The following is a 13,507-nucleotide window of genomic DNA, read 5'->3' on the forward strand; positions in this document are numbered from 1 at the left end:
TCCACCTTATGGAGCTGTTATATCATTTATGTAGAGCACTTAGTATGTTTCCTGGAAACGCAATAAATGGTTACAATTATTACATATACAGTCAGTTCACATTAGAAGTAAGTAGTATATTACCACTAACAAAAGTGTACAAATATTAATTACATATAGACAGCATTATATTTAGGAAAGTGGGTGAGTTAGGCTCAAAGCCTGAATCCACAAAATGTAGAGACTGTGGGAATTGACCGTTAGAAATGTCTGGTGACCATGGGGTCCAGCCCTCATTCAATGGACCATACAAGAGTCCAGAGAATTCCAGTATGTTTGTTCCACTGAGCTGTGCAGTCAAAGCCAGGACTATAACTGTTGCATACTTAGGATACTTTCCTTCTACAAACATCAATTAAAAAGCAAACTAGTAGCATGAAATATAAGTGGAACTCACACCAGCTATTTTTTTAAAATTGAAAATGTAAAATTTGACATACATCTAAGAGATCTTCATATGCAAAACCCTGTGCCAAATGTAGCGCCAAGGAACAGTAGTGATGTGCAAGTATGGAAAAGGAACTGAACATTTAATTGCAAGTAAAACATGGAAACACAATTACAATATAAAAGAAAAACTTCGGAGAGAAAATCTGAATACTAAAGAAGTGCAAAGAGGGAATGGTGTTTGGGTGTGGGGGGGGGCAGGGGGGAATCAGGGAAAGCTTTTTTGAGTAGCTGAATTTGAACTAGCCTTTGAGGAATGAAGAGGGTCTTGGCTCCAGCGCAAGGGGTACATTTAGATGGCAGAGCATGAATCTTGGACACATAGATAAGGTTGGTTTGGACAGATTATTAAAGATTAGGGTTTCCAGATGGGAATCCCCACCCGTTCTCAAGAATTTTTTTCACTTTCCCATTCCCGAGTCCTGAGATATAAACTGTTCTCTGTTCTTCAAGATGAATCGTTTCCACAAAGTGACGTCTGATACTACCAACCACCTGGGAGCCGATTTTCCCAATTTCCCAACCAACATTTCTTGGGATTTGGGAACGGTAAAGCAAAAAGAATTCCCAAGAATGGGTGGGAATTCCCATCCGGAAAGCCTACCGATAAATAGGAAAATTGTCTGAGAGATACATTGTGAGCAGTACGTTTATTTCCCATTGTACGTTTATTTCCCATTGTGGTTATTACTAGGTTCAAGAAGTCGATTTTCCCGATTTCCTGACCAACTTTTCTCGAGAACGGGAAAGGGAAAAAAATTCCTGAGAATGGGCGGGAATGCCCACCTAGAAACCCTATTAAAGATACTACACTTAGTCTGGGATGAGAGTAGGCTCAACAAGTAGACCTGAAAAGGTGGTTTGGAGTCAGATCAAATGGGATTAGGATCATTTAATACAAGGAGCTGGGCTCTACCATGAGACAGACTTCAGGTCTGGTGTTGCTATTCAATCATCTAATGTCTGACATTGAGACATTGTCTCAAATCTCTTCTCCATTTCTTCACCTCAAAAATGGAGATGTATATAATATAGTCTTTCAAGGATTAAATTGGATAACACAAATGAAAGGCATGGTGCACGGCAGAGATTTACTATTCTTTGAGCAGAGGATCTAACTCATTTGTCTACAGGGAGTATGGGAGAAGTGAGAGGTTAGACAGGCAGATCAGCTGTTTATTTTTTTTTCCAGATTCATTGACATAATTTACATATAACCTTGTATAAGTTTAAGGCGTACAACAGGATTTGGTATCTGTCAATATTGCAAAATGATCCCCACAAAAGGTTTACTTAACGCATGTCACCTCTCACATAAAATTTTTTGAGTGGTGTAAAATAGGGGCCTAGTTTCATTCTTTTGCATTAAATTTCCCTATCATCATTCATTAGACTCTTCTCCAATGAGCATCCCTGGCTTTCCTGTCAAACATTAGTGGATCACACATGCATGGATTTATTTCTGGGCTCTCGATTCTGGTACCGTGGTCTCTGTGTCTACTTTTATGCCAGTACCATACTGTTTTGATTATGTTTGAAATACAGATTAAAATCACAAAGTGTGATACCTCCAGCTTTTTGCCTTTCTCACGATTTCTTTGGCTCTTCAGTGTCTTTTGTGGTTCCACACGAATTTTAGGATGTTTTTGATTTCTGTAAGAATGCCATTGGAATCTTGATAGGGACTGCATAGAACCTCCACATAGTTTCGGGTAGTATGGACGTGTTAGTAACATTCTTCCAATCCATGAACACAGGATATCTTCCCATTTATTTGTCTTTAATTTCCTTCATCAATGTCATACTTTCCAGTGTACACATCTTTCACCTCCTTGATTAAATTTATTCCTACAAATTTTATTAAGGGAGATCAGCTGTGAGCCTATGATAATAAAGTTGGCTATTAATGAAAATGAATTATAAAAATATATTTATGGGGTCCTTTTTTACACTGGTTTTGTTATAAAATATTCATTGTTCTATTAACAAGACTCTCGCTGTTTTCATGAGTAGGAGCCCATAAGGATTCGAGTTCCCTTCTCAGGGACAAACTGGTACTGAGAAGACCTCCCTTTTGCTCCCAGCTGGTGGTTGCTGCCAGGGAGGCTCAGATCACAGAGAGTGAGGCTCCCCGAACACCTGTTGAACTGCAGTCTTCTAAGAACAGTGTGCAATGACAGCGGCACCCGGTGAGCCTCAGACATGGGGAAAATAACTGGTTTTTCCAGGAAGACACAGAGGTGAGTTTGTGTCTCAGACTTTGTGTCTCAGAGAGATAAAGACTACATTTTATTTCAACTGAAATTAACTCCCTGCATTGGGGAGGGTGGGAGGAGATGATACTTAAGAGGCACTGAGATCTACAAGGGTCTTCACCCTCCCTTGCGGGATTAGAAACAAATGACAAGCACGTCAAAGTTAGCCTTTGGGATTCGTTTTCACTCCTGTCAGCTCCAGTTCATAATGTGTTAAAGGGCAGAGTTTGTGTCCTGCTGTTCTCACATTCTGGTGGATTCTTCCCCAGTGCAGGCCCCCCAGTAGCAGGATGATGTAGGAACGCCAGCTGCCCGCTGGCACGCTGCAGGGCACTGGGACACACTGCCTGTCCTCTGGGTGAGGACAAAGTCTGAACCAAACCGCTCTACATTACAGATTGACTTCTGGTTATGTTTCAATTTAGGAAATAGGCTCACATCACAGAAAGACACTTGTGCTAGTGTCACTCGAACAAGTTCAAGGCTGAACCACAAACGTTCTCACTGTGACTGTGAACCTGCAGCATCCGTGTCTGTCTTTAGCTCTTGTTCCAGAAAAGAAGCGAACAAGAACTTACCCAATCACATCTTGTCTTCAGGCTTTTTAATTCCACTAAGGGAAGCTTTGCTTTTTGAAAATAAAGCTTAATCATGCAGTTAGCTGTCCTTTTTCCCAATATATTTCTAAAGCTGGAATATTGTAATTTTATACGTAAGTACTGCTAGAGCAGGTTAGTTTAATAGAAGATAGCATCTTGATTAACCTGATCGTAATCGTATTTTTATAAAGTTAATCTGCCCATAAGGTGATGCCCTAGAAACACAAGGCTATGTTTTTGCTAGGAGAAAAAGTTTGTTCAAATACTTATATAGAAAGATGACGACACTGATAATAGTGTACTTTGGAAATTAACTGTTAAACACAGGATTATACTTAACTGTCCCATAAAAGATGCCCCAAAGCAGTTTACACTACCATAGTTGTAATGACAAAATCAACGACCAAATACTACTGATTTCACCCTAGTAAAGGCAATGAAAATGTGTTCATTTTGTAGTTGTGATAATGTAAATATTATTAATACATAGCTGCTGTCCACGCCAACCCCCATTCTACAAAATTCAAGTAAGTTTTAGGCTCATTTCCCCTCCCTACTTTCCCCTCACAGTTACATAAAACACTCTTCTATCCAAAAAAGTTTACATCTAATTCTTGATCACTTCAAAAAGGCTAATGTAAACAACTGAGATTTTTCTGAAAAGACTCTGAAATACCATTTTAAGACACATCTTTCAATGCCAACTATAATTTTATATATATAATGTGATGGTTCGGTGTGGGGTCGGAGGGATGGTGGATGGGGGGAGGGGGGTTCACAGTGTGAGGGATATGGATGATGAACGTCTAAGTATTACCTTGTTTTGTACACCTGAAACTAATAAATAAATTTATGAAAAAAAAAAAAAAAGACACATCTTTCATATTAAGCTACCTTTAGCTACTACAGTGTTTTCCTGAAAATAAGACCTAGCCGGACCATCAGCTCTAACACATCTTTTGGAGCAAAAATTAATATAATATAAAAATTAATTATATTTTACCCAGTCTTATATAAGACCCAGTCATATTCTATCATATTAATTTTTATGTCTTATATTAATTTTTGCTCCAAAAGACGCATTAGAGCTGATTGTCTGGCTAGGTCTTATTTTCGGGGAAACACGGTATTTCATGGGTAGCAGTGCCAGCTCTGCTACTTGCTCTAGATTCGTTTCAGCATCGTGCCACGTATCACAGACCCTGTCCTACATGCTACAGCTACTGCCCCCCAGTATTGGTCAGTCTGGAACTTCTGACACTCACCACAGCACTGCCGCTCTCTGCAGATGTCCAGTCCTCCCTTCCAGAGGCTTGCTGCTCTGTGACATGTCACCAGACAGAACAAGGAGAGGACGGACCGATGGAAGCACAAGTGCAATCCGGGCTCTACCACCCTCTCCCAATCACTAAGCCCTCTACACTAGTTTTCCATTCACAGACACTTAATAATAATAGTATCTATGGCATCTGTTGCAGAAAGGATGAAATGAGATAATAAATACCAAATGTTGGGAACAGTGCTGAGTATACTCTAAACCCTCAATGAATGTTGGCTATTACTAAGTAGCAGGGACATGGGACATACAGGTGTGGAATATCAGATTTCAAACTAATGGCAGAGTCAGTAAAGACATACACCTTCTGTTTTAAAATCCCAATTAGACGGTCTGTATTGTAACACACACACACACACGTACCAAGTAAATAAAATAAGATTCAAAATGGATATAAATTAGTTTTTCTTTTTTAAAACAGACAATGGTAACATACTACAGTCAGCTCACTATACACAAAAATCATGAACAGCAGCTTCCATTAAAATCTCCTTACCCTACTCATTTACTGATGCTAACCATTAAGGAAAAAAGGTCCAGCAGGCTACACGCATGCTCTCACTCTCACAACACATTTATTGCTGTACATCCAGACCAATGGCACAGGCATCTCTGGATTAGGTACATAAAGTTCCTCTGCAGAAATTTCTGCACATGTGAGCCCACAATGTCTCCATTACTGGGAGAATTTTACAAATGAAGAGATGGACAGCAGGGTCATCTGTATTCAATCATCTCCTGCAAACACAGTGAAGTGGGTGCCCATGAACGGTATACCTCACTCCATCTCTTCAGCATTTTCCAGAATTCAGTAAGCTAGCAACAGCAAAACCACACTACAGAGAAACCTACCAATGCAAAACAAACCCACAAAGAGACAAAACTCCACACTCTCTCTGCACTCCAATCCAAGTCTTGGTGTGTCTTGTGGTTTTACAGTAATACTGCTCTCCCCACTCTACCTGCCTCCTGGGTTGAACCAAGGTGCCAGAAATGCTGGAGGCAGAGCCCCAGTCCCTTTCAGGGGTAATAATACAATGGCAGGCCAGCAGGTGGCAGCCCAGGTGGAAGACCAAAGAACACAGCTGTGAGATTTTTCAGTTTCTTAGGAAACAGGACAGAATGGCAGTGCATGGCCTAGTGGCCAAGGGGAGTGTGGCACCAAACTTGCAGTCAAAGCATATGAACACATAAAACACGAGTGGACAGCGAAATAGTTCAGTCCTGTGTAGGGTCTCTGCTTACACAGAGCAGCATTCTGTAACCTCTTCTGCAAAGAGGGATGTGCAACCTTGTTCTCAGCAATAAAATCCTTTTGCATGTGCTCAGGAACATAAGATCGCCCAAGTTGCTTTGTAACAAAGTTCAGTACTTTGTGATTTTCTACAAACCACTTTTATCTGCATTTTAGTGCGCAGTCTTGTTGGTCTCTTATTAGAGGCATATTATAGACACACATTTCATATACATAATATATTATTTATAAAAAAAACCAAATTAGGGTATCAACTCCAGATTCTACAGTAAGAACTGATTAAAACTGTACAAGAATAAGTTTGTTTGAATCTGTGGAGATTTCTACACAGTGGGGTGTGTAGTAAGTGCAAACAAAAATACTGCCATTTCATTGATCCAGCATTTTCGGTTCTCTGGCTTTCTGGAAAAGGCAGAAGCTGTCGATTCACCCTGGTGACAAAGGAACCACTGCTTCTTCCTGCTCAGGAAGGGAAAGGAGGCGGTCCAGGAAGCACATGGCATCTGCACACTGGTCTGAGGTCCCGCTGGGCCGCAGCATGTCTGAAAGATGAGGCTGGTGCTGTCTCAGCGCGACCTGGCAGAAAGATGCAGGGTCCTGCGGACGAAGTGCTGGCTGCCTTTCATGGAAGGGTCGAGGGCCTGCTTCCCTGGAATGCAGAAGCCAGTGAGTCCAAGCTCCTGTCCCCACCGCCCCTCCCCACCCACAGAGACCACCCTCAGAATGACGAATGACGGCGGTGACCCCACCCTAGGGTTCTTCCTTAAGGGTCTCACAGGATCTGGTTTATTATGGAATCCAGTCCTGGAAATGACACTACAAGGGAGAAAGCTGGCCCCAGGTGAAGCTTCTAGGAAAAGTAAAGCACAGCAAGACCCAAAGTTAAAGTAAAAACTAGTTATTTCTGCCCCACATGCTAAGTCACGTCAGGTGAGAACAAAACTCAAACTTGACTACTTAAAAAGTTCTCACACTGTAACAGTGTCAAAACTTACTAAAACCAAAATAATAAAAACACTAAAGAAATTTTTAAAAATTCACCATTATCCCACCTTACTCTAATACAACAAATACTTTTCTATTATAAATTTCACTTTTTATAAAAGATCATTGGCCGGGACAGACTATTCTGGAGACTTACAAAAAGCAAAAACCAGGTTCTATTCCTGTTTGTTGAGTTCTCAATAGCCCAGGCAATGAAATGAGGGGGTGGTTATGCCTCTTCCTAACCACACTCCTCTTTTACCCAAAGTGAAGCGAAATCTTAGGTGTGGGTGCAGTGAACCTGGGAATGGAAACGTGAAGAGGCGCCTCCCTGACAGACACCCCCGGGGAGTTCAGTGCACATTTAGGTTCGGGAGCACAGTCCCAGGATGAAGAATGAGCCTGTGGACTTCTGGCCCGAGTCCTCCCTGGACTTGTTAGAAGAGGGCCCGAAAAGCTGATGTCAGCCAGCAATGCAGATTCTGCTGGAAGGTCAGTGCAGAGGAAGTTAAAGCCTTTTAAACAAACGGGTGTTTGGTTTGTAAGAACAGTTATGGGTAAGGTGACCTTATCCTCCACCGAGCTGCTTTCTGGGTTCAGTCAGCTCTTTGTTTTGCTAACTGTTGGCACTCCCACCCCCTTCCACAGCTGTCCTCGGGGTGCTGAACCAAAATAGTGATGCTCAATTTTAGGGAAGAAATGGCGGCACTCAGGAGCAGAGCGCTCAGAAGTGGTCAATCTGTTATTTATATACAGAATTCACTATTTTCCTTAGACATAAAAGCAAAATTGCATTTTGTTCCAATATGAAAGTTAAACATAATAAACTGACCTGGGTAACTTCCAAAGCCCAAACTCCAACTGCTTCAGGAATTCTTGTATACTTCCCCAATGCACCTTTAATCCTATGGGCACTTAATGATTGTACCTTATCAATTCTGTGATGCATGTTATTTTCCCCCACATTTTCACATCTCTGAAATTGTGTTGAGTCTTTACAATTCCTGACATGATGTAATTTCATTGGAAGTATTTTTTCTTAATGATACCTAAACTAATGGTGTATATAATAAGCAAAGAAATCACTGATTTAGTGAAATACGATAGATGCTACCAGGGGAACGAACGAGACCGACGAATCCTTGTACATGTGAATGTATGTGAATGCTGAATTCAATAGAACCCATATGCTTCCACTCTGACACCACGCAGCTGACTTGCAGACTTGCTCCCCGCAGCAAGCCAGCTGGGCAGCATGTGGGCTTGCCCACTGTCAGAAACATCGGAATGACTCTTTCCTACTAACACACTGAAGTGAAGGGCTTCTGGGGGTTGGGGCACAATGAGGCGTGCTCAGTGACAGCACAGAACCCAAAGGAATGTCTCTGGAATTTATTACCTGGTCATTCCCTGTGGAGGAATGCCTCTGGCCAGAGTCCTGTGGCCCATCTGAGACACTCTTAGTATCCATTTTATTTGCTAGGTTCTTCCTGCAAGAAATCTCTCCAGTGGAAGAATCTGTCAAATCATCAATATCTGTCCCATCTGACACACCCATAAACTCTGTGAAAGAGTGGTCCTCAAGGATGCTTGTGGTGTGCTCTATGGTCACTCCTCTGGGGCAGAATTCTCTGGCCAGTTGGCCATTTCTCCTGGAGCACACATCTTGCTGTGAACATGAGCCAGTCCTACAGAGTATTTTGGAGCTTTGCTCAGGGATGCTTTGGGATGATGGGCTCTTTTCGGCTAAGGCACTGTTTTCCTTGAGTGGCACCGTGATTATCTTATCCTCTACCAAGCCTCTCTCTAGTTCTGTCGACTCTGTGATTGAGGATGCTCTGAAATCATGCACAAGTGATGGTCCAGAATGCTCAGTGGAGTCTGCATCTTTTGTCTGAACGGCTAGCTGATCTGAACTGTCACTAGAGGGAACCACCATGTCAGACAGAGTGGCATTGGAGGCACTGTGGGAAAAGTAGCCACTGGTAATACTGCTGGTGGTAGGGCTACGGGACACTTCTTTCTCCAAGACCCTTGAGTTCGTCAAATCTACTTTAGAGGAAAACCACTCTCTGTTCTCCAAGCTGGCATTGTAAACACTGAAGTCGGCAAACTCCACAGGTACATAAGGCCGTGACCCCATGAGCTTCCTGTTAAGAGCTTCCAGATCGTTTTCCTCCTCCTCAGAGTCCTACAGAAATGAAGCAGAAGTCAGTCAAGAGCTCCTTATAGCCACTGTATTGTTGAGACCCGTTTTAAATACTTCACTATTAAAGGAATCCACATGTTTAATGTTTTTTGTTTTTTTCTTTCTGAGTTTGGTTAAATCTTGTCCCCTATTGTGGATACAGGCACATTATTCTGAGATGGTCAAACCCATTATCACCTAATATAAAGGAGATTTATTTCTCCTGTGTTTACTTAATGCTAATCAGAAACCTTACCTCCTCTGGTTTCAAGACAAATGATGGAACAAAGTGCAGTGGGCTTAATTAGTTCCTCATGATTGGTTTTCAGTTTTGATGTTGTCCCTTATCTAATTAAATGAGTAGATGGACAGCCAGCAGCAGAGAATAACTGCAGCTTCACTTGTTCTTACAAGCCTCACCTTGGGGAGCCAAGTACAGACAAGTGAGGTGATTTATGAAAAGTTTCTGAGCTATTTTATGGGAGAAACAGCAGTCAAATAAGGCCCCAACAGAAAGAGGGCTAAGAACACAATTTCAATACCCATTCTCAGTATTATATTAAATACTGGAAGGCTGTAAAATACTAGCAATCTGACAATTACTTTTGGAGGCGTTTTGAGAAACTTGGAGAGAGGATTTGGCTAGAAAGTGAGGAAGACAAGATTTAAATGTAAATCTTCTTTGTCAAATAGCTTTAGAATTCTCTATATAAAGATTGGTAAATAGGCAGAAATGAGTGTTATGAACTCCCAATCTTTCTTCCCAATGAGGGATTCTTTCATATTTTTGTGAAAAACAGTGTAAAACATATGGGCATTTTATTTTCAAACAAAAATAATTGATATTACTACCTAGTCATTTCTAATTAACCTTGTAAACACTGATGATACTGAGCGTATTCCTTTTCTCTTTTGAAACGTGACTTTCATTCAACAAACAAGCATCAAGCACCCACTATGTGCCAGCCATCGTCCCAGGAAGTGGGAATACTAATGTTGAGCAAGAACAGGCAGGATCCCTGCCTTGATGGAGTTAGGACTTTCAAGTCTTGTTCTTAGAATAATGCTGGACAACTGCATTGGTGGATGGAAATTTCATGCAGTATAACAGGTGACTATAAAGACCTAGAACCAAAACATCAACCTTACTCAGCAGAGAGACACATGATGGAGTGGGGGTAGGAGGGAGGCAGGAGAGGTGTGGGATGAGGGACACAGAGGTGGGGGAGAGAAAAGGGGTGGTGACAGGGGGGAGAGACTGCACCCCAAGGATAGGGCAGGTGGTAGTTCACAAATGAGCATACACTTCATCTACTGAATTTTATAGTAATATTTTCTTTTTCATCTCATAAGATGCTAAATATCTAAAAATAGCTGATACTCTTCAACACTTCTTAGTTTTTGAAGTAACTTGAATATAAATTATGTAAAAGCATCAGTAGTCATAATTCCTTGGCTATTAAACAAAGGTGAATATCAATTATCAGCAACAAAGTTCCAGAAATCAGCAAAACAAAAATTTGGGCAACACTAATCTTTTGCCATCTTACTTTGAGCTTCACTCTAAATTAAGTGGCACCTCTAAAAAAGGGGTGGGGTAGAATGTTCTTTCCCTAGAGTTGGGGGAGTGTTTATAGAGGAGCAAAGATTGGACAGAACTATCTGAATCAGTAGCCTTCATCTACATTTTCTAGATTCTTGACTTGTTTAGACTCAAAATTGAATTTCAAGTGTTTGTATCGCTCATATTTCATTTTGATTTAAGCTGGCAAAGAAATGTAACTCCCCCAGACAAGAGTCCATGATGCAATGAATTACTAAAAAGTTACTATTCCAAGGAAAACCAAATTTGAAGCTGAGAATAAGTAACTTGCAGTTGCGGCCCTTTTTATGCCTGGAGTTATTTATTATGGAGACTGAGGAAAGGCCTGACATCCAAAAATACAACTTGCTGAATGAAATATTTAATCACGATTTTAATATGTAGAAATAGATATGCATTTATCAAACTCACAAAGATAAAAAAAAAATATTGCTCAATGATTAGAATGACCTTTGTAACTCTGAAGAGTCTACAAAAACCCCTAGACATTAAGTTCAAATAGGGATCAGTACATAGTTATGCATTTGGGAGAGGGGTCAGGATGGCGTAATGACCCAAAGAGCCAAAGCAGCAGGGATAACTAATTCCAGAAGAAAGAAAATGAATATAGATGAAATATTTTCCAACATGTAGAAGACTGAAACTTTGTCAAGTTATTGCCTTTAAGGAGTAAAAAAAGAGGGGACTTAATTGGCTTCAACTGTATGTTAAAGGAATTTGGTTAGATAGACTTTTATTCCAGAAATATTATTTATCAATCGTAAAGAACACTAAACTAAGTATCTTCCTACTACGTCTCAAGGACAAATGAATGAAAACCCCACCTAAAAGTGGAGAACCTCACAGAGTGAGGTTCTCAAGCTTCTCTCCAGCTACAGTCTTCATGACTTGATTTTTGCAGTTTACTTTATGCAGCTGATATTTGCCTATAGACAAAACATCTTGATGGTCTGTTCTCAGAAGGGCTGTATCAGCTGAGCATGCACGGTACTTCTGTCCGTGGTGCTAAAGGGTGGACAGTCCCTTGGAGAAACAGCAGCAGGGTGACTGAAACTGTATTACCTCTGGCAGCACTTGGGGTCACTGGCGTCAACCCCCAATTCGCTACCCTTAGCTTTTGTTCTTACACTCTCATTAACGGTGAGCCCTTGGGCAAGTCACTCAACAAGCCTTTTGTATTGGATGGCAAATGGGAGCAATAAACCATATGCTGTCTATGCAAGACCTAAGAGGGAGAAAGGCTTTGCTTTCTGCTCTTCTCAATCTGCTCCATGACTTTAAAAGACTCCAAAGGCTTATCAATGCCTTCATCTTATCCAAACAAGACATGAAGTATATTTGTTCATCTTCCCAACTGATCAGACAACAAAATAGTGCTTTAAGAACCAAGCATAGCAGCTGTATTTACTATATTTTATGTGGAATTGCAGGTCACTTTGGTAATCAGATGGGCTAAAAAATGAAAGGAATAATGTCTCAGTATTGCTTCTCAAAAATGATTTCAAACTCCCTTGATCAGACTGAACTACTGATTCATCCTCAGATTTTTTCAAGAGTGGAAAAGAAAGCAAATTAGGAACAAAGGAATAAAATAGTTTATATCCATTTGTAAGGGGAGAAATAAAGTTAAAGCTTCCCCAAGTGAAACTGGAAGCTCAGATCAAGCAAGCAATACCCTTAAAATCTACCAAAACACCCTGGAAAAGCAGCGCTCTAAAATAAATCAAACAGTACCATAGCTTCAGAGACAAAGAGTGCTCAGTGAGCCAAATTTCTAAGAAGAATAGAGGCCAATCTCTCAAGTAAGATCCCAGAAGAAAAATGATTCCTCAAACCCTACGCAGTGGACTTCATGGTATGTTCCATCAAACAGATTCTAACTGCTACATGAGACTTCCCGGATCAGGCGAATCTGGCTTTCTCCTACCCTCTACTACTACAAGTCTGGAGGTAGTTCTTTCCTATCCCTTGAACATTTTTAAACAAAATCTACTAGGCAAACTCTGTGAACAGTGAAACTATCTGGTAGGCAGCACCTGAATGGTCATCCAGTTGTCTCTTCATGGTGTGTTCTACCAAAATGTATTGTTAAAACGGGTTTAAATTTGTGCCTGCGCACAAATTTGGTAAGAGCCATGTCACAAACACATCCAGTCGGCCATGGAGCCAGGCGATTTGAAGGTCACCACCTAGACACCTGGCCTTGCTAGCCCAGGCTGTAGTCCTTATTAGTGAAGCACGGGGTGGCCAAGTGGATGACTGGGCAGCTCAGTGAGATTCCAAAACATAGAGGAGACTGATGTATCCTCTTCTCCAGCAGGAACTAGGATGAGGACTTTGGGGGACAGGGACAGGGAGAAAACAGAGGCAAAGGTGGTGGACAGGGACAGAGAGGTGAGGGGAAAATAGTGCCTCCTCTCCTTTCCTCAGTGCACAGGATGAGAAGGTCATGTCCTAGGATTCACTCGCACTCCCAGCATGCAACAGAGTGGTCAACTGCACATCCGGATTAAATCCCAGTTAGCTTCACAGGGCGTGCTTTAGCAGCATGTTCTAGAACTGTTAAGGGGCCTCTTACTGATGAGCCTCTGCAATGGCTCTGACATGTGGAGCTGAAAAGGGAAACTTGCCACACGCTGCCCATAGAGCAGTCAGCACACAGACATCAGCGTCGAGCAGCCTCCTCTTGCTCCAAGCTGCTTTACTTTTTCAAAGTCTAGGAAAAGCCACATGAGAGCAAAAGCCTAGACACAAAATTAGAGAATTCTTTCCAGGTCTGAGAATATACAGTTGTTTTGGGT

At 41.4% G+C, this 13,507-nt stretch overlaps 1 protein-coding gene across 10 annotated transcripts in view; it reads right to left on the minus strand.

The window, feature by feature from the left end:
* Positions 1–4,990: 4,990 nt before the first annotated feature.
* Positions 4,991–13,507, minus strand: part of KIF13A (kinesin family member 13A) — a 94,710-nt gene continuing 86,193 nt past the window's right edge. For 7 of the 10 annotated variants that reach the window (XM_081057679.1, XM_081057684.1, XM_081057687.1 and 4 more), the window contains 2 exons: positions 8,315–9,106; positions 4,991–6,580 (listed from right to left, as the gene is read on the minus strand). In XM_081057679.1, the coding sequence (XP_080913805.1) occupies positions 6,554–6,580; positions 8,315–9,106 (819 nt within the window). In that variant the 3' untranslated portion in view covers positions 4,991–6,553. Of the gene's footprint in view, positions 6,581–8,068; positions 9,107–13,507 lie in introns of those variants that run through there. The other 3 variants (XM_081057685.1, XM_081057681.1, XM_081057680.1) reach the window with 1 other exon arrangement.

This window comes from Rhinolophus hipposideros (assembly GCF_964194185.1).
Source record: "Rhinolophus hipposideros genome assembly, chromosome: 8".
Lineage (NCBI taxonomy): Eukaryota > Metazoa > Chordata > Mammalia > Chiroptera > Rhinolophidae > Rhinolophus > Rhinolophus hipposideros.